Raw genomic sequence first — 22660 nt, forward strand, 5'->3', positions numbered from 1 at the left:
ATTATTTACTTGCCTCAATATGATTGAATTGGTTAACTTTGTTGCTTAGTAGAATCTCTGTTTTACATTATTTACTTGGTAGAATCTCCAAGAGTTTTAAACTTTGTAGTTTGGTTTTTTTTTTGCAGGTCACGGGATCATCATGTCTGGATCACGGGTTGCTTTGTCTGATGTTGCTTGGCTGTTGTTTCTTTTTCTCTACGGATGCAGTGTACTATTTTGTTAGTTTGTACACTGCTACTATGTTATGAATTCACGGGTTGTACTTTGTTTCTACACTACTCTCATGTCACGGGTTTTATGTAACAAACAAGCATATATTAATATGCTCTCTTCACGTATGTTTCTATATGAGAACTCAACTTCTTCTCATTGTTTCTCTGTATGAAAAGAAAAATTTCATTGCTAAACTTAAACAGTTCCTATAGTATTTGATTCGCACTTGATCTACTACCAACGAAGAACACAAGAGCACTTGAACATTTCCTTTTCTATCTCATTTCGAAAGAGTAATCGGGTATATTTCACTACTTGTACATTACTTATTGGCACGTTTGTATTGAAAAAATATTTATCTTTTTGTAGTCAAACATTGGCAATAAGTTTAAAATTGCCATTTTAAAAATTGTAAAAATTTCATGAGTTTAAAATTTCACTAAGCTATAGTTTAAAAATAAAAATTTCATGAGTTTAAAACTGACATGAGTTTAAAACTGACATTTTAAAAATTGTAAAAATTTCATGAGTTTAAAATTTCATGAGTTTAAAATCCATAAGTATTTGGATTTTGTAAGTAGAGTATGGTATTGTTTAAAACTCTATATAGTTTTTCGATTTTGTAATTAGAGTATGGTATTGTTTAAAACTCTTAACATTTTAAAAATTGTTAAACTTAATTTTATACTAGGCAGATAATAAAATTTAAAATTTTATTATAATTTTTTTTTAATAAGGGAAAAATGTCAAGCTCCTCAAATGATGAAGTATATGAGGTATTTGAAGAAATGGTCGACGAACAAATTGATGATTTCATGGACTCCGTTATTGCCAACAACCCGAAGAGACGAGGGTATATCGAAAGAGATCGGGAACAAGGACACAATCAACTATGGCACGACTATTTTAGCGAAAATCCAACATACCCACCGGAAATGTTTAGGCGGCGTTTTCGAATGAACAAACCTTTGTTCCTTCGCATTGTCGAACGCCTAAATAATGAAGTTCCATACTTTCAGCAACGAAGAAATGGTCACGGAAGGTGCGGCCTATCTGCACTTCAAAAATGCACTTCAGCAATACGAATGTTGGCATATGGTAAAGCCGGAGATGCGAATGACGAATATCTCCGACTTGCGGCAAGTACTGCACTTTTATGTTTGGAAAATTTCACGGATGCGATAATACTATTGTTTGGAGGTGAGTATCTAAGAAGACCTACACCAGAAGATCTTCAAAGACTACTTGACGCTGGAGAGGCACGCGGGTTTCCGGGTATGATAGGCAGCATCGATTGTATGCATTGGGAGTGGAAAAACTGCCCAACGGCTTGGAAAGGTCAGTACACACGTGGTTCAGGAAAGCCGACAATTGTCTTAGAAGCTGTGGCATCACAAGATCTTTGGATATGACACTCATTTTTCGGATTACCAGGTACCCTCAACGATATCAATGTTCTTGATCGGTCACCAGTTTTTGATGACATTTTACAAGGTCGAGCCCCTAAAGTTAAGTTCAAGGTCAACAACCACACTTATCGTATGGCCTACTATCTTACCGACGGAATTTATCCTAATTGGGCAACATTTATCCAATCCATCAAACTCCCTCAAGGTCCAAAAGCAGAGTTATTTGCTGAACGTCAAGAATCCACCAGAAAAGATGTCGAACGGGCTTTTGGAGTATTGCAATCGAGGTTTGCAATTGTTAAAAACCCAGCTCTACTATGGGACAAGGAGAAGATAGGAAAGATAATGAGAACTTGTGTCATATTGCACAATATGATAGTGGAGGACGAGCGACACGGATACATTCAAATTGATACATCTGAGTTCGAGTCTGGAGAGTCTAGTCGAAGTTCGAAAGTGAAAAGTAGAGAAAGTGTCAATGTCCCTATGCTTACCATTCGCAATCAAATTCGAGATCCACATTTACATGAGCGTTTGAAAGCTGATTTAGTTGAAAATGTTTGGAAAAAATATGGTAATCATGATGAATAATCTTTGTATGTTCATGAATTCTCAATGTATTGAATAAAAACTTTTAAGAAATATTATAAAATTTTTATGAATTGAATTAAACCAAACTTTATTCCATTATATTGAATATTCACTTTTCAAAATTTAAAAACCAAATTTATTTCCATTTGATTGAATACAATTCTCATTATATTAAATATTCACTTTTCAAAAAAAAAAAAATTAACCTTTTTTCTCAAATCAAAAATATTATTTTATTCTTATAAACTCACTTTCAGGTTCATTGATGGAAAAGCAGTATTGATCCGGGTTCATCACTATTCAGGCCCCACCATTAAATTAATAAACAATACTTATGAATCCCAAGAGGGGGTTCATTGATGGACTTGCTCTAAGTTAAGTTCACAAGCACATAACGTCGACCTTAGTAACGCAAGCTTGTGATCCGAGGGGAGACAATAAGGTGATGGAACATTGTCCTGACTTTGCCAGGTAATTGTTTAGTGAGGTCTTTCTACTGGCCCCAATTTAAAAGGAGTTCGCTCTGTGATCTCAGATCTCCAGCAGGGCGTTAGCCTCCACCTGGTTGGTATGCGGGTTAAAATTGGACCATCACTTTTGCCTAAAAAATCCTTTGGTCAAAAATGCTTTCTTCTTTCTTCTTAAGGCCATCCTGAGCTTTCTCTCTGATTTGCTGCAACGCCCACAATCCCCACATGATTCCTTTGAGATCGCTGCACTATATATTTTTTTTCCAAAATCAAAATATATCCAACAGAATTACTTTTAATATAAAAAAAACAATACTACTTTTCATGCAATTCGTCAAACTTAGTATATACGGTTGTAATATTGCCATATTGGGGTTGTAATTCATTAAAAATAAGATTATTTCGTAAACATCAATAGTTTCTTCTTCAACAAATGTTCGTTTGAAAAGAACACCTAAGAGTTGAAGGGAATCTTATTACATAACGCCCTAGCTATGGCTAATATGTTCGAAGTCCAAAACGATCAAGTGATCAAGTGCCATCTCCAGAGTCTGCGACTCTTGTAAACATTTAGAGGAACATATAATTCTCCCCTGAGATATATATGATACCAATACCTGTTGTGTCTTCGCAACGGGACTGGCACATATAACAATACGGCCGAGATGCGAAAACATTAGGAACAATTGCGACTCCGTAACGTGATATGGCCATCTTCCCTGCTCTCCAGAATGTGAATTTCCCAACCACGCATTTGATATGAAGAGTGGAGCTGCAGTCATATCCCAAAGCGAAGCCACAATCAACGCAGTCCAAACACAGTGGATGCATTCACTCCACAAGCACCACAGTTGACAGTACTTGGCTTCTGGGGAGGTAAGGAATAACTGATGCTGTGGATGGCTTTCATGGATGAGCGGCTCTCCCTAACTGAAGTACATCGTACATCTATCTGGACATCGCAAGATTTGCTACATACCGTCGTACTTGAATCCACTGTAGAGCCGCTTACATACAGTGCAGTGGAATAAGTTATAACCATGCTCCTCATCTGGAGTAGTGTTTGGTCGTAGAGTAAGTGTGTGCTTGTGTAGCTCATGCCTTAACTTCCGGGGAAGACTAGCGCAAGTCTCGTGAAGAACAAAATCACTAACCGAACGTATGTAGTATGGATAAAAATAGACCGGTAGAAGCACTCTGCGGTGGGTAGTTTAGTTTATTGATATAGCTTCATGTCTTAATTAATTCGTCATCTACCACAATCAGACCTTTCTACTTCTGGTTTACCAACGGTGTATTAGAAAACGGATGTAGAAGAAAAACCAGAATTTAACCGGTTTTGTATTTGGTCTAATCTGGTACAGTTTTAATTTCAGTCTAATTCTTACAACAATAAAAGTCACACATCGGGTAAAACAAGCTTTTACATCATGTATATATAAGTTTAGTTCACAAGTTATGGTTGTCGAGCTTAGTAACGCAAGCTTATGATCCGAGTGGAGACATTAAGGTGATGGGACGTTGTCCTGACTTGTCCGGGAATGGTTTGGTGAGATCTACCCACTGGCCCAAGTTTAAAGGAGTTCGGTGGGCGCAATGGCTTGCCGTTAGTCTCCGGCCGAAGGAATATTGGACCACTGATCTCTAAACCTTCGGCTCATTGAACCAGTGAGCTCTAAACCAACTAGTCCTGGTATGTCGGGTTAAATTGGACCATCACTTTTGCTGCAGGAGTGGGTGAGGTTTGGAACAATGAATGGCAGTGCTTCTTAGTTCCTTAACGATCAAACACAGATGACAACTCTTTGTTTGAATTATTTGAAGGTCTCACAGTTTCACTCAGATGTTTCCCACGTTACCGAAAATAGCTTTTAGAAAGACACTTAGCGTTAATGGTCCCTTGAGATAGGGTGGGATCACTAACAACGTGAATCAGTTACTGGTAATCTCATTGACAGGTAAAAGTAATTCTCAGAGTAGAACGTGTTGTTCTATGCCATTGTGTGCCACTAGCTGAATGGCATTTGCGTCTACAGTTTCATAGATATATGGCTTCCACCTCAAATAGCCTACATATCACATCAGATGAACTCTAGCTACAGCTAATATGGTTCTGAGTCGAATTGGATCCCATATCTATGATTCTTGATGTGAAAACATATCTGACAAAGATCTGCTTATATTTTATGTAATTAATCTGTCATTTGAAACTATAACATAGAATAGAAGGCAACAAGGGTCATTCATGCCTATAATATTCAAAGTCTTCAAACACTACTTCAGAAAAGACTATTGTTTTCTGCTATAGTTGGTAAAATATACGGCTGATCAAAGTTAGAGGGTAAAGCTATTTTAACCCCTTTTTTTTTTCTTAAGCGTCAAGTGAGAGAATGTTTCACTCATCAGGTGGGAACTCTTCATCAGAAGCTTCATTCTCCATAAAAGAGCCGAGAGTTTTCCTCAATATACTGAAAGTTTTGTCATCCTACACCCGCCCACCCAAACATTCATGGTTCAGTCATATAACAAGATAAAAGTGATATAACAACTATATGGTAAGGCTATTTGTTCAGCGACTCTTCCAATTGAGCAAGTTTTTCAGTGCAGAACCTCTCCTGTTCCGATATCATTGTCTTCTCCTTCTTCCCTATATGTTATTTTACAGTTGGAAGTGAGTGAAGTGTTTCCGTCTTATAACAATGGTCTCATTATAAGGGAATTGGCTTACTTTGTTGCTTATATCGCATGTAGAGCCTCTCCTTGCCCTCCTCAAATTTGGAAACAGTGTCTGCGAAGAAGAAGCACATGTCAGTTTCAGTAAATATGAATGTCCCACTTAGCCATTGACAGAAAACTTTATGGTATATAAAACCTTTGACGCCAAAAACTAACTGAGGTTAAGAGTAAGAGATGAGAAAACCAGAGGGGAAATAGAACGAAGACCTTTAAGACCCTGTAAATGATCAGCTTTTTCTTTCATGAACTTGTGATGAAGCTGCTCAAACTTGGCTGCTTCTTCCTTCAAGAGACTCTCACACTGCAAATAAGCATCAGGTCAGCTCTCTTTAAGCTTTTCTAACGACTCCAAAATTTAAGGATATCATTTTACTCAAACCTCCTTGGAACTCTTTGTAAGTGCTTTGGCAAAGTTCTGTCTGCAGATTTGTAAGCCAAGAAATTTATCAGCATGGTTCCGTTTATATCTTATCTTGTAAGATGTCAAACACCTAACGTTCATCTGACTATATCTAATTGATAAAAATTTGCTTGCGATACAAGGATCCTGAGACTATTAAGTTAACACAAATAATGCTCAAATAAAATGCATAAGATTCTTCTAAATATTCTGTAACCTGAGATGATACAGGTAAGCAAAGAGAGAGATATATGAATCAGGACCTGGAAACATCGAGATCTTCGAAATCGTCATGGAGTCTTGCGTTGGGCGCTTGCTTCTCGAGCGATTGAGGCTCTGCCCGTGCTCTCTTTCTGGTAGTAGACATCGCAGAGGAGAAGACGAGTGAAGAAGAAGCGTAGAGAGACGAAATGGGATAGATATTTGCTTGCTAGTGAAATTTAAAATTTGATGTTGAATTTTGAATTTCAGTTTCGTCTGTGCTTTGCTCTCTGCCACAGTAACAGAGGATTATGGTTGGTCGTTCCAGTGCCATTTAAATCTTTATTTTTCGCTAAAAGCAACCTTATTGGTGAGTATGTAATTCAGTTTCTAAACAAAAATTAAAATTAAAATTTAATATCATTTTACTTATTTAATTAAATTAAAAAACTTTTAAAACTATACATTTTTTATTTAATATCATGTTTCTCCTACTTCTTTTTCTTTTTGAGAAAATGGCGTCAAATATTACAGTTGCAAAAAGCTTTCGAACTTAGTTTTTCAAAGCAAGAGTCGGGAGAATCTTCCAAAAAGCTTCATTCTCAATCTATTTCAAAATATAACAAGGTCTCTTGAAAAATGATTTCAAGAAAAAAGCAGAACTCAAAAATTGTTTCAAAACTTTCAAATAATTCACAAATTATTTTGAAGGAGATTTTCCAAACCGCTCCATCGGAGTATTTTGAAAAACACACATACCAAAATATTATAAACATCGAAAAGAGATTTTTTGTAAACAATGATCCGTTTTTAACAATCAAAAAATATTTTGGCAAAAATAATTTCTTCTAATACAGATAAAACTGTGTTATTCATTCAAACCATTTTGGAAATTACATATTGAGTGTGCTTCAAACATTTTTATCTACACGAAAACCACATTGATGCTGCTTATTCCACCTTCAAAATCCATAAAATCATTGCGCCATGTGATTGAGAATATGATCTTAACGACAATCTAAATTTTCCAGAAAATCTTAAAAATCTCCCTTATTATAATGTCCTCTTTAACTATTGGGATTATTGCCAAGCATAGTACAATTCTTTTTTTCATCCAATCTCCTAAACACAAACACACCTGATTGATCTTCTTTGACACCACATATAACTTATCCAAATATCCCTATTGGTTCATACCATGGTGGAACTACTTTGGTTCTATCATAGAAATATTTAAACCCAATATCCAAAAATCATTACAAATCTTCAAGACAAATTTCTTTCCGTCCGAAGAAGCAAAGAAATTTCCCCCACTAGCCCTCTTCCACTCAAAATTTCACTTTCTTTGGATATTTTCATGGACCCTTGAATTTACTTCTGATCCAATTCCTGTTATCCGAAGAAAATTCAGAGTCAAGTGGTGGGATAAATACAAAATTCCCTCAAACCTTTACCGTCAAATATTTTTACCTGGATAAAAGAACAAAACTCAAAAATCTAAACACTTAACCAAACACCAGAGACAACTTTTTTCTTGGCTCAAAAATCAAAAATGTTGGCAATGTTGGCAGGTGCAAAATCTGAAGAAGAAATTAAGGCTATCTCCTTAACATTTCTATCGTCAATGTCAGATCAAATCTCTGGTACTTCAGAGAGTGATTCAGAGTCCCAAGCGCCAGATATCGATGAAGAAATTTTTGGCAACAGTGGAGTTTAAATCTCTCTCTCCAAAAAATGCAAATCTCCTCAAAATCCAAAACATATCTTTGTTGCAACTCTGTCAGATACAGTTACATTGTTACGAATATTTTCCATAATCTCTTGTCGCAATACTCGATAAAAATCTAAAACATCAAATAAGTGCTATCTCCTGTAGCCATGAAGACCAAGGTCCAGTTCCAGCAGACATCAAACAATTATGGATCTTAATGGAGTAAGCTTTTGCTAGTGGAGTTATCCATATATGCCACTTTTTTTTTTGCATAGTTGCACCCTTATAAACACCTATATAAAGGGGTTTTTGCTTCAGTTATAAACCAAATTCTCATTCTCTCATTCTCCTACTCTTTCATTCATATCCTCTCTTTCATTCTCTCTCGTCCTTGTAATCGAGAACATTGCTACAATCTCTTTTTAAGTAAGTTTTTAATAAATAAAGTTTCAATCATATTTTCTTGTTTCATTTTCTCGTTTTAGTATTATGCTTTGTGTTTAAGTGGCTGGTTTAACTGTCCATATTTCTGTTTTATTATTTTAAGTTATGTTTCAATCTGTTTAATATATGTCTTAATTACTTTAGAGAGCATAATTAAACATATATAATAAAAAAGTAATTAAGACATATATATATATATATATGATTCATACATGACTACATGTATAAATGTGAATTATAGAGTTTATGCAAAATTCTTTGGTCCTTGCAAATCTCATTTCTATTATAGATTTTGCTATTTTAAAAAAAATAAATAACAAAATATATTAGAGATCGTCTAACTATAAAAAGAAATAATAAAATGTATTTTAGAGAGAAAAAATGAATTAAAGTACTTTAGTTTCTAAATGTTATTAGAGAATCTAAAATTGCAATGGGTTAAAGATGTTCTGATTGTGTTAAGAAAATTTCATTGCAGATTTTTATTGTTTATTATTTCTTTTATATAAACATATATTCTTATAATTTTGGTTAGTGCAATAAAAAATGTGACTATATTTGAACCGTACTGCAGGTAGTCCATGTGAATCAAACACGACCTCTGCTGGTCCATAACATCAAGAAAAAGAAAAGTGTCCTGATTTAATTTGCTAAAGCCCAAACATTTGACTCTTGCTAAGTCACATTCGATCGTGAGTCCTGCTGGAATCTACGGAATTATAGAATGCAAGCAAAATTTGATTTAATATATGATTATAGTTGACCAAAAGATTACGGATATTAAAGAAAGAAAAGATTGTCGACCAAAAGAAAAAGAAGATTACTGTCCAGGCTGGCCCCTTATCATATTCTTTGTCAATTTAGAGGAAGGTGTTAAAACTTATCTACGATGTAATCAATATATCAAGATGCACTTCTATCTTGATTCTTAAGTAGTCAGAAATTAGATTTTGTGTTGACTAACTATCACAAGATCTTTCATAGATATTGAATTGCACAGTTGTCTTAAAAGGTAGATGATTTGTACAGTTTTGGGAAATTTGCATGTCTGAGAAATTCGTCACGAGAATGGAAAGTGATATTGAAAAAGTCTGTAGGTACGCAGCTAGTTACTCCGCAAAAAAAAAAGAAAGTTTGACGTGAGCACTTTTAACCAGTTGAACAATTTATTTTTAGTAGACTCAGAAGTCAAAATCATTTGAAATCCACAAAAATTTATTCGGTTCGGCTTAGTTCAGATAGTAATATCTCTAACGGTCTAATATCTAAAAAAATCAATTCGATTACAGCTCAATATGAATTTTCAGATAACTTTAGGTATCTGCGATAGTACGTAACATGTAAAAAATCAAATAATTTACATAATTTATATATTTAGATAAAATATTTAAATACTTGTAATTCAGTTATTAGAGTATTATTTATAAATTAATTTTAATTATAAAGTAAAATATTAAGTTAATCAAATTTTAGAAGATTGGTTATTTTCAAAATTAAATATTATTAATATTTTAAATATATATACTATTTTTGAATATCCGGATACTCATTCAATTGTTAGTTTGGTCGAAATATTTTTAACTAAAAATACATGAATAATTACTAAAATAAAACTAAATGTTTAAAAACTTCAATCAGTATTAAAACTAGCAAATGCATACACATTTAAATTGAATAACAATAATTAATTAAAAGAAATTAAAAATGCATATCTACTTAAGATATTGGACCATGCATAAGTCAAACCAAAATTATAACATTTATGGTATTCTAAAAAGTCGAAGAAACAAACAAAAATTACTTTTTACTTTTGATAACTGTCTTATATTTTACAAAATACACCTCATCCCGCTAATTGAACTTTGTGTGAACGATAACTCTTGACAAGTTTCTCTTCCACTAGTATAAATATGTATCACCTTTTCACGTTCTATGCACAATAACCTTAGTGAAAAGTGTAAACACTAAAACTCTTTCTCCTAACGCCTCATCCAATGAAGAACTCGCCAAGAAACAAAGATGACTCACAAACCAGCGGCATGATGACCATCACCAGAATCACCACTGCAAACCGACCCTATATCACTAGATCCGAAACCGCCACTATCTTCTGCGCCAACTCCTCTTCCTACAGACAAATCGTCCAGATGCTCACCGGACCCTCCATGAATCCTAACCCAACCCACCAACCCGCCCCACCCCTGAGGTACTCACTTCCTCCGGTCAGAACCGTCCCAACCAAGAACCACTCTTCTTCTTCTTCCTCCACCATCTACGAACGCCGCAACCAACAACTCAAGATCAACCCGGTACGTTCCGGGTTAACCGGGAACGTTCCTTCTCTCGTTCTCACCAGCCCTGACACTCCTCTCCTGCATGACCCGTTTGGGTCTGTTACACCCAGCCCGAGCGCTTCCGAGCCCGGAGAGTACGATCCGAAACATGACTCGGACGTGGAGGAGAGAGAGATAAGAGAGAAAGGGTTTTACTTGCACCCGTCGCCGTCGTCGACTCCGACTGATCCGAAGCCTCAACTTCTCATTCTCTTTCCGTTGACTTCTCCTCGAGCCTCGGACTCTCCCGCCTCCTCTACCTAAGCTCATGAAGCTCTATTTAATCCTATTTAAAATAAATATTATCTAAATTTTTATTTCGTAACCTATATTTTCGTTTTGGAAGCTAAGATTTGTGAATGCTGCTTGTGGCTAACTAAAAATCATGGCTCCATATATCTATGTTGTTGTTTTCTTTACCATCATTTGACATTGGGTTTCATAAACTTATTCATGTATTATTGGATGTTATAATTATTCGTTTAATATCTGCTATATTCGTCAAGTCCTATTGTAATCGAATATCTGAAGAACAATATATACATGATTTAATGTTTAGTATGAAATTGGTTCAACATGCTAGACATTTATTTATCGGTTTTCTCACGTATTTTATTTTTACATTTTCATACAAAGAATAGAATATAGTAACAAGTGCAAGATTCATGAATCACACGCGATAAAAAATCATCAAACTTGGTGTAATTTAATGTGATAATATTTTCTTCTATTCAGAAAAAGCTGAAAATTATACTATTTATCAGTCAGAGATTTACGTATTAAACATTTTAAAGAATTTAAAAAGTACAAAATTTAGTCAAGGTATAATAATAAATGTACATAAATATGAATAGTTAGTCAAAACATAATAATAAATTTATACAAATCTAAAATATGATAATTATACTAACTGCATTTATTATAGATATGCTCTATACTTTTCATTATTCGTAGTTTAGTATAACTAAAATATGGTCTCATATTTCAGTTGCATAACGAGTTGTGAAAAGAGAAAAATTAGATGTTGTTGTTGTTTTCGTTTCTCCTCGTTTAACATTGTTTTCATAAACCTATTTAGGTTTTATTATATGTTACATTTATTCGGCATAGATTCTTTATGTTTTTAAGTCCTATTGTAGTCAGATACTTGAATAACAATTTACGCTTGAGTAAGTTTATTGTGAAATTGGTATTTTAATATGCCCGACATTTCTTTGTCTGAATTTACATAGTAATAGTTATTTATACTTTCTGTAAAAATAATAGAAAATGGTAATATGTACGAGATTCATTAACCACAAGAAAAAATAAATGCGTCACAAAATTTGGTGTAAATTATTGTGAGAATATATATTTTTCATTTCACAAAAATTTGGAAATTATATAATTAAGTTCTACCAATCATAAATATATGTATTAAACCATTTTTGAAAATTTAAAAGGTATGTAAATTTAGTCAAAGTATAATAATCAATATACGTGAATATGAAAAGTTAGTTAAAAGATAATAATAAATCTATACAGATCAGAAACATGATAATTATACTAATTGCATTTATTATATATATACTCTACATTTGTCATCATTCAAATTTTAGTATAACTAAAATATGGTCTCATATTTCAATTTAATAAGGATTTGTGAAAGAACGAAGAGTAATTAGATATTGTTGTTGTTTTCGTTTCTTCTTGTTTAACATTGTTTGCATAAACATATTCAGGTTTTATTAGATGTTACATTTATTCATTATAGATTCATTATTTTCTTCAAATCTTATTGTAATAGAATATCTGAAGAACAAATTACGCTTGAGCATGTGTGATGTGAAATTGGTGTTTCAATATGTCCGACCTTTCTTTGTCTGAATTTACACAATTTTATTTTATTTATGTTTTTCGTAAGAATAATATGTACGAGATTTATTAACCATACGTGAAAAGTAATGTGTCAGAAATTTGGTGTAAATTAATGTTAGAATATATTATTCCATTTTTACAATTTAGAAATATATAATTAAGTTTTACCAATCATATATTTACGTATTAAACCATTTTAACTTATATAAGGTATGAAAATTTAGTTAAAATATAACAATAAATATATATGAATATGAATAGTTAGTCAAAGTATAATAATAAATCTGCACAGATCATAAATATGATAGTTATACTAACTGCATTTATTATAGATATGCTCAACATTTGTCATTATTCGAAGCTTAGTATAACTAAATTTTGTACTCATATTTCAATTTCATAAGGATTTGTGAAAGACCAAAGAAATTAGATGTTGTTGTTGTTTTCGTTTCTCCTCATTTAACATTGTTTTCATAAACCTATTCAGGTTTTATTAGAAGATACATTTATTCGTTATAGATTAGTTATTTCCTTCAAATCATATTGTTATCGAATATCTGAAGAAAAAATTACGCTTGAGTATGTTTAATGTGAAATAATGTTTCAATATGCCCGACATTTATTTTTCTGAATTTACATAATTTTATTTTTTGTTTTTTGTAAGAATAATATGTACGAGATTCATTAGCCATACACAAAAAGTAATGTGTCAAAAATTTGGTGTGAATTAATGTTTGAATATATGATTCCATTTTTACAATTTAGAAATATATAATTAAGTCTTACCAATAAGATATTTATGTAATAAACCATTTTTAACTTGTATAAGGTATGAAAAATTAGTTAAAATATAACAAGAAATATATATGAATATGAATAGTTAGTCAAAGTATAATAATAAATCTACACATATCATAAATATGATAGTTATATTAACTGCATTTATTATAGATATGCTCAACATTTGTCATCGTTCGAAGCTTAGTATAACTAAATTATGTACTCATATTTCAATTTCAAAAGGATTTGTGAAAGACCGAAGAAATTAGACGTTGTTGTTGCTGTTTTTGTTTCTCCTCATTTAACATTGTTTTCATAAAACTATTCAAGTTTTATTCGAAGTTACATTTATTCGTTATAGATTCAATATTTTCTTCAAATAATATTGTTATCGAATATTTGAAGAACAAATTACACTTGAGTACGTTTAATGTGAAATAGTGTTTTAATATGTCCGACATTTCTTTGTCTTAGTTTACACAATTTTTAAATATTTTTCATAAGAATAACAGAAAATTGAAATATGTACGAGATTCATTAACCACACGTGTGAAAAGTAAATGAGTCAAAACATTTGTGTGAATTAATGCTAGAATACTTTTTTTTCATTTGAAACCTTTTTGATAATTATATAATTAAGTTTTACCAATCAGATATTTATGTATTAAACCATATTTAAATTTTATAAGGTACGCAAATTAGTCAAAGTTTAATAATAAATATATGAATAGTTAGTCAAAATATAGTGATATATCTATACAGATCATAAATATAATAGTTATACTAACTGCATTTATTATAGATATGCTCTACATTTGTCATCATTCAAAATTTAGTATAAATAAAATATGGTCTCATATTTCAATGTCATAAGGATTTGTGAAAGAGTGAAGAAATTAGATGTTGTTGTTATTTTAGTTTCTCCTCGTTTAACATTGTTTTCGTAATCCTATTCATGTTTTATTAGTTGTTACATCAATTCATTATAGATTCATTATGTTTTCCAAATTCTATTGTAATCAAATATCTGAAGAATAAATTACGCTTGAGTACGTTTAATATGAAATTAATGTTTTAAATATGCCCGACATTTTTTTGTCTGAATTTACACTATTGTTTAATGATTTTTCCTATAAATAACAGGATATTCTAATATGTACGATATTCATTAACCACACGTGAAATGCATCAAAATTTTGGTTCAAATTAATGTTCGAATGATTATATAATTAAGTTTTATCAATTTATGTATTAAACGATTTTTAAAATTTTTATAATGTATGAAAATTTAGTCAAAGTATAATAATAAATATACATAAATATGAATAGCTAGTCAAAATATAATGATATATCTATACAGATCATAAATATAATAGCTATATATATACTAAATGCATTTATTATAGATATGCTCTAATTTTGTCATTATTTGATAGCTAAAATATGGTCTCATATTTCAATTTCATAAAGATTTGTGAAAGATGCAATAAATTAGATATTGTTGTTTATGTGTATCCTCGTTTAAGACTGTTTTAATAAACATATTCAAGTTTTATTACATGTTACATTTATTCTTTATAGATTCATTATGTTCTTCAAATCCTATTGTAATCAAATATCTGAAGAACAAATTTCGCTTGAGTAAATTTAATGTGAAATTGATGTTTCAATATGCCCGACATTTCGTTGTCTGATTTTGCACAATTTATTTATTATGTATTTCCTAAAAATAACATAACATTGTAATATGTATGAGATTCATTAACCACACATAAAAAATAAATGCGTCAATATTTTTCAATTAATATTAGAATTGTTTTTTTCATTTCACAATAAATTGGAAATTATATATTATGGTTTAACCAATCAGATATTTATGTATTAAACCATTTTCTAAATTTTACAAGGTATGAATATTAGTCAAATCATAATGATAAATGATAGTTATTCTAACTTCATTTATTATATATATGCTCTACATTTGTCATCATTCAAGTTTAATATAACTAAAGTATGGTCTCCTATTTCAATTCATAAGGACTTAGAAAAAGCCAAGAAATTAGATTTGTTGTTGTTTTTCGTTTCTCCTCTTTTAACATTGTTCTTATAAACCTATTCAAAGTTTGTTAGATGTTACATTTATTCGCTATAAAAATATTATGTTCTTTTAGTCCTATTGTAATTACTTAAAGAAAAATTATGTTTGGGTACGTTTAGTGTGGAATTGGTATTTCAATATACCTGACATTTCTTTGTTTGAATTTACACCCATTGTAATATGTACGAAAATCATGAATCACACGTGAAAAGAAAACACGTTAAAAAAATTAGTGAGAATTCATGTTAGAATATATTTTCATTTCACAAAATTTGGAAATTATACGATTAAGTTTTATTAACCGGATAAATTATATGATTAAGTTTTATTAATCGGATATTTATGTATTAAACTATTTTCAAATTTAAAATGTAAGATTCAAATCTAAAATGTAAGAAGTTTAGTTAAAATAAAATAATAAATATACATGGATAAGAATAATTAATCAAAATATAATAATAAACTTATACACATATATAACCATTATACTATAGCTGCATTTATTATAGATATTTTCTCCAAGTGTCATCTTTAGAAGTTTAGTATAACAAGAATATGGTCTCAACTTTCAATTGCATAAATATTTGTGAATTGAGTAAATAAACTAGATGTAGATGTGTAGAAAAATGCTGGGAAGGTTTTTTTTTTCTTTTTTGAATTCCAAGAAATTTTGGTGGAATCTCGTAATTTGATCTCCATATTCGAAGCCACACTATAATATTAGTTTCATGTTAACGATCATTCGAATCGGGGATCTTTGATACAATGGCCAAAGTCTAACGATACCATGTGAGAATTTTTTTTGTTTAGTCTAACTTTTATAAGTGCAAAAAGGATCTATAAAGTGATATTAAGGGTCGTCTTGGATTATGATATTAAAAGTCGTCTTGGATTATGATACTAAGGATCGTCTAAATACAATTTTGACTTTTATTTGAAGATAGAAATACAATCATACAATATAAACGTCGTCAACAATTTCAATTTTATGTCCATTTTTTTCCCATTTATAAAGCCTATTATTTAACGTAGATCACAAGGTATTGCTTACTTATAGACATAAATTAAACACAACGTCGAGAAATATAAAAGGATACCAATAGAATGCATCATGATCATAAATATAAGAGAAAATAAAATTAAAGATCACTGAGAGAAAAACGGGCAATGTCAAGAAAAACAAAGTTAAGAATCGTACGTAGTAGAGGAAACATGTGATCTTTTTTTTTTCTTTTTTTTTACGCATTCTTTGCACTCTCGCTTCGTTACTCACATTGTTTGCTTATTCAGATTAAGAAGTCAGCCTGTAGCAATGCGTGATGATGCTGCACCCACGCCTGTAAGGGTTAGCCCTTTTCCTCTTCGTGCAATCGTAGTAAGACCGGCCACGACGGCTACATGGCACATTGTTCTTCTTGAGTGCACCGTAACTGATATACCTTCGCCTTGCGGCTAGTTGCCGCCGGTTAGTCTCAGAATCCATCAAGGACTCAAGCCCATCATCGTCTCCAATGCAACCTTGTCCATTGACACAAGATCTTGTCAGGGACCACGTGACATTGGCTGATTCAGCGACTACAGCCAGGGTCAAGAGGCAAAGGATCAACAAGAACTTGATACCCATTTAGCTTCTTTTTGTGTTTGATTGATGACGAGATTTAAAGGTTTTCTTTTACGGTTATAGAACTGTAATGTTGGATTCTTCTACGCCCTTCCTTATGAAAGGAGGGAACAATAGAAGCGGTATTACAGAAGAACAAACAAAGATGCTTTTGTTGGGGATAAAAAGGGGAAGACAGAGTGTAATGTTTTGGGTTTTATTTTTGTGGTTGTTATTTTTGTTTGTGTCCAAAAAAACGTTGTTATTTTTGTAAAGTGTTGGCCCCTCTCTCTTTTAGGATACCTTATTTTTGTTGGTTGGTGTCGTTCATTTCTTAGTTTAGTTGTGTTAATTTATATATGTGGCACTCCTCTTTGATCGGGTATCTAGTTTTGTACGTAGAGATTCAGTTAATTGATTTTTCTAATTAGCTTGCAAGCCAAGGGCTAATTAATTAAGTTACTTTCTGCATGCTATGTTTTTAGCACATTATGTTCTTCCCAGTCAATTACAAATACGTGGATCAGTATGTGTAGTCCCAGGCCATGGGAGAAGAGAGAAAGAGTGCACATACACCCATAGTAATTTCAAAAGCTAATTTAGTTTTTTATTAGTTCAATATATTCATCTATATTGTACATTTACATTTTGTACAGCCATCCAGTGGAAATTATTTCCACCGTTTTGTACTAAAAGCATGTTCACTGGAATTATCTAAAGAAGGATTTTCTCTCTAAAAATAATAGAAAAATGAAAAAGTGAGAAATAGTTTTCAAATGAGTTATTTTGAGAAATTCATGAGAGCTTCTAACACCACTTATCTTTTATTTAGTGGTTCTTTTTTAACTAAAACTTAATTATCTAACGAAGTTTTTCTTAAAATATTGATATAATTGGTTTGAGATATCCATCAAAGCTCTTAACAATGAGAGTGTTCTAATATTCCCTTTGAGTTATCACCCTGAGTTCAAACTCTAGATAATGTATGTTATTGACAAAAAAATTACTTCTAAATAGATGTTCAAACACCATATTAGTTCTAATTTCATTTATGTATATGTTAGTACCATAATTTCAGGTTTTTTTTGTTTTTAAGAAACTAAGAAAAATCAATTCAATTACATGATGGAAGATGGCTGTGCTCGCTCACTCAAGAATGGGACGGCAGTGGTCCGCCGCCAAGCTCGTTATTTCCCCGTCTAAGAACATAACAGTTTATAGTTATTCGTAAACTCAGATTTATTTAATAAAAATACAAATTTGAATATTTACACTACAACAAATATCAAATGTTTACAGGCAGCTCTGTGCTGGTCAAGCATGAGCTTGGGCCAAAAATAGTTTTAATAATTTAAGGGGCCAAGATGTTGTGTAAAAATGCCTATAGTTTTATTGGTACTGTCTGTCTCTAACATGCATGTTTGAAATGAGTCATTTACATCTAGAGTCAGTTTTAAGTTTTTTATTACACTCTCAGACAGTTACAACTACTAAGGTAGTTTTTTGTTGGTTGACATTTACACTATAAGACACTTTTCTAGTTTAATATTACACTATAAGACACTTCTTTCTACTAGGGTAGTTTTCTTTAACCAAATCTAATTTCTGCTTATAAGCTAACTAAACAAGCTAACTAATGGGTCTCATTTTTCTCTTTCTTATCAACTTCTTCTTTCTCAGATTGAATTCTCTTCTTTTTTTTGTTCAAAAGATTTGTTTTTTACATATTTTTCTTTTTAATTTTAAAATGTTCAAGACATTTTCTTTTAAGTTTTAAAATTATACATTTTTCAATTCATCCACGATGTTCTTTAATTTTAACTAAATCAAATAACAAAAATTCTTTTTTTCCACAGGTGAATCTCCAATGACCTAACTAATATTGAGAGAAAGGTAAGGAGGCAAATGAGAGAGACGACAAGCTCCAATCTCCAGTTGCCGTTCTTGAGGCAAAGGTAAGAAGCGTCGGCGTGGCAGAGCTCATGACCTTAGATGACGACGGGTTTACTCTGACAGATGACGACGGTGAACTCATCTCTATTTGTGAATCCTAAGCTTAAAAATACAGAGATCCATGGTTACAAGCTTAGAGAGACAGAGATCCTTGATAAAAAAAAAGACAGAGATCCATGGCTCCATCCGAGCTCCGCCGACAAGCTCCATTCCGCCGCAGTCCTTTTTGTTCTCAACGATTTCAAATCTTCTCAATGATTTCAGGTCGCCGCCGCAACCTTATCACCACCGAGACCTTCTCCCACAATCCTTTGCTTTGATTGAGCTCCTCCCATGGCGAACTGAAACTCGAGCCTGAGATCAGGATCGAGCGAGCGTTACCCAAACAACTTCTTTTATTTTCATTTTAAGCCCTTCATAATTAGCTTTATTGTCATTTGACCCCAAATTCTTGAATATGCAAATTTGTCCTCTTTAATTGATCATAAACTTACAAATATGCACTTTTTCCCTTGGTATATACATATGAACACATAATCGCAATGTATATTACAAAATAGAACCTAAAATGACTTAAATTAGCTAAATTAAAATGGTAAATATCATTAAAATCATAAAATATTAAGATGAAGCAAATAGAGTGTATAAATTTTAACTAAATTAAAATGGTAAAAATCATTTAAATGTAATATATACACATAAATAAATTTTAAAATGATCTAAATTGACTAAAACAAGATATTCAAAATCATTCAAATCCTAAATTATCATTATTTCTAGTTGTCCAATTCGGTGTACATGTGTTCTTTTTGGTGAAACGTTGTACATGTGGACAATAAATAAAACTGTACACCATGACAATTTTTTACCATGCAAATATTGCAAATTTAGAGGGATCCACAACACTATATTTTTTAGAGTGAATAAAAAGTTATTATATAACATTCATGCACTTATGTAAAGCTTTACAACATACACTATGAGGTCTTTATTTAGGCCAATTCACAGTCCTAGACAATGCTTTTGGACAGGCTATCACACATATGTATAAATCATGCCCTCTCAGCTTGTGTCTATGATATGTGTACACTTGAAACATTAAAAAACCATTTCTACGAGTTGTACAGGTGTACTCAACGATATATGTACACTTGAAGCATTATGTAAAATTATCTGATATCCGTGTATTAAGTTAATGGATATGTGTACATATTTTTGTAAATTGGTACTGCTCTAGGTTGGAAGGTTTACATGTTTAAATTTATGTATTTAAAAATAGTAAAGTTATATGATATCCGTATATTATTGTACAAGTTAATTAGTGTATATGTGAGTTATTGTACATATGGATAATGAAGTATTTGTGTACATGGTATACACAACAAATTGCTTTTAAAGTTGCAGTTTTGAATTTCTCATGTTTTGTGGCCAAAAATACAAGAAATAGTTTCGGTGAAATTTTATTTATTTCACTGTGTACATGTGAATCAGATTGCCCAAGTTGAATGGTGTACACTTGTATCGTTCTACATGTGGATAGTAACATTTGTGTAATTTTTTCATGTACATATGAAACATATATTACTATAACAAGCGTACACAAAAAAATGAATCATATCACATTGATATGTTATGCTTTAACGGTATTTAGTATCTTATTTAGTAAATGTAAATCATTACTCAAGTTTACTAGTGTACTGTTTATCGTTATACATGTGGATAATGAAATTTTGTGCATACATTTTAATGTACATATGATTACATACACAAGAAATAACTCATACCCCATTGATATGTTATGATTTGAAATGATAATTAGCTTCTAATTACCTCTTATTAATCATTTTTAGATACTTGTAGATACATATATTTTTTTAATTGTATTTGTGTGAGGCTAAAGTGCACATTTGTAAATTTGGCCTCAAATCAAAGGGATTTATTGCAAATCCAAAAATCAATTGGCAAATACAAAATAAAACAAACAGAATGGACCAATATTACAAAATTGAAAAATTTGCTTGGACTATATTGCACAATTAAAAAGTCTTAGGAAAAAATGGTGAAGAAACTTGATCATATTAAAAGTTTGAGACAAATTGGAGAATAAACAAGAGTTGGAGGACCGAATGTGAAAATAGTCAAAAGTTGACCATTGTTGCTCCAACCAAGCTTTCTCTTCGAGCTGTGAATGAATCATAGGCGATTTCAGTGTGGAAGAAGCTTAACAGCGGAAAAAGAGCAGTCCCAGATTTCGCTTCATCGTGGCTGTGAATCAAAGTGGAGCTCGCGGTTTGAGGTCGTCGACAACGAAGCTCTCTGGCTGCTCCGTCACGTCGGTGCTGGCGTTTTACGGAGACATATTTGGGGATCGAGCTTGAGCATGGCTTGAAGATAAAATTGATACGACGAAGGTAGATCTGAGGTCGGAGATCGTGGTGGTGGCTTCATGAAGTTCATTATGTTGAGAGATCATGATTTCCGGGAGGGAAAATTACGGTGGACATAGAATCGCAACATTGACATAACGGAGCTCTCCGTTTACTTCAGTTGATGATTTTCTCGTCACCACCGCCGCTTTCATCGCAAGGTTTAGCCATCGTTGATACAGTTACAAGAGAATGGTGAAGAAGAAGATAGAATTAATGAGTGGGTCCTATTAGTTATGTCTTAGTTATGCTTTGGTTAAAAAAGAAGGAAATAGTTAAAATAAAGTGTCTTAGGAGTAGAAAGTGTCTTATAGTGTAATAAAAACACAAAATGTGTCTTAGAGTGAAAATCATTTCTTTACACAATTACCCTTTTTTCAACAAACCTAATTGTTTTTTTTTTGTGCTCAGTTGCCTCGTTCCTTTTCAAACGTATTTGAATTTTAAAACCTAAGAAAATACCAATCCACATTTGTATTCTAATTTGACCCACAAATTTTATTTTTGACGAAACTTTTTTATATTTTTGACGAAACCCGAAAGAGATTGTTGGGATGAGATGTTGCCTAACAACGAAGCTTAAGAATCCGAGATGTGACGGTGCATCCGAATTTACGGTGGTTAAATGCTCGTTGGTTGATGAATGTCTCAATTTGGTGTTAATCGGTAAATTAGGGGAAGTGTAAGATCTTAATTTTTTTTCTTATTCTGAAGGTTAAAATCGTTAGTATATGATAGTTCTACAAGTTTGAAGTGTTAATTTCTGTCTAAACGTAAAAAAAAAAAAATTAAGTGAAAATAATCTATGACGGCTGCGTTGTAAAGTTCCAGAACCCTAGTGATTTTTGAGAAAGACAATGCTTTTAATTACGAAAATACCATTCATTAAGTTTTTGGAAAATAAGAGAAAATGAGTCTGATGAGTACATACCCATGACCTGCTTGCCTATATATCGCATATATTCCACCAGACTACAAGGATTTCATTGATATTGTTTACATTTAATTATATGATTAGCTCAGAAATCATGAGAAACCCTCATATGAAAATGATAATTTTATTATAAAATTGCCACTCATTAAAATTATATTAAAATTAAGAAAAATGTGCAAACACAGATCAAACCTAGGACTAGAGAGACTGAAACCACGAATTTGGATTTTATTACAAAATTGCAAAATTCCACACATGTGTGTACATGAAATGTTTGTGTACACAAATACATTGAAATAACTACGTCGATGTGTACACAATATTATTGTACACGTGTACATATGAAGGATAGAAAATGCCTTTGTAAAAGGACGAGGATGGATGGTTTATGTGAATGAAAGAATTCACATGTGTTCATTACGGGGAATTATTTAAGAACTTGATACTGTAAGTGTTTGATTTTCCGTTGCTTACATTGCCACTCTTAGATGTTTGAACATG

At 31.9% G+C, this 22660-nt stretch overlaps 5 protein-coding genes across 5 annotated transcripts in view; 3 read left to right on the top strand and 2 right to left on the bottom strand.

The window, feature by feature from the left end:
• Positions 1-22660, top strand: part of LOC117134085 — a 905201-nt gene that overhangs the window by 413525 nt on the left and 469016 nt on the right. The window lies entirely within an intron of this gene.
• On the bottom strand, positions 115-7768 carry LOC103867509. The gene is made up of 5 exons (XM_033291849.1): positions 5802-7768; positions 5630-5723; positions 5415-5474; positions 5248-5333; positions 115-5173 (listed from the first exon to the last, which is right to left on the bottom strand). Exons 1-4 carry the CDS (start codon positions 5922-5924, stop codon positions 5248-5250), a joined length of 363 nt encoding a protein of 120 aa, XP_033147740.1. The 5' UTR covers positions 5925-7768; the 3' UTR covers positions 115-5173.
• On the top strand, positions 960-2216 carry LOC103867821. The gene is made up of 2 exons (XM_033291913.1): positions 960-1554; positions 1711-2216. The coding sequence occupies exons 1-2, from the start codon at positions 960-962 to the stop codon at positions 2214-2216; spliced, it is 1101 nt and encodes a 366-aa protein (XP_033147804.1).
• On the top strand, positions 8053-16408 carry LOC103867510 (VQ motif-containing protein 4-like). Its single transcript, XM_033291823.1, has 2 exons — positions 8053-8160; positions 8753-16408. Exon 2 carries the CDS (start codon positions 10173-10175, stop codon positions 10773-10775), a length of 603 nt encoding a protein of 200 aa, XP_033147714.1. The 5' UTR covers positions 8053-8160; positions 8753-10172; the 3' UTR covers positions 10776-16408.
• Positions 16323-17043, bottom strand: LOC103867511 (protein RALF-like 19). The gene has a single exon (XM_009145582.3). The coding sequence runs from the start codon at positions 16868-16870 to the stop codon at positions 16538-16540; it is 333 nt and encodes a 110-aa protein (XP_009143830.1). The 5' UTR covers positions 16871-17043; the 3' UTR covers positions 16323-16537.

Source organism: Brassica rapa, chromosome A05, assembly GCF_000309985.2.
Source record: "Brassica rapa cultivar Chiifu-401-42 chromosome A05, CAAS_Brap_v3.01, whole genome shotgun sequence".
NCBI lineage: Eukaryota > Viridiplantae > Streptophyta > Magnoliopsida > Brassicales > Brassicaceae > Brassica > Brassica rapa.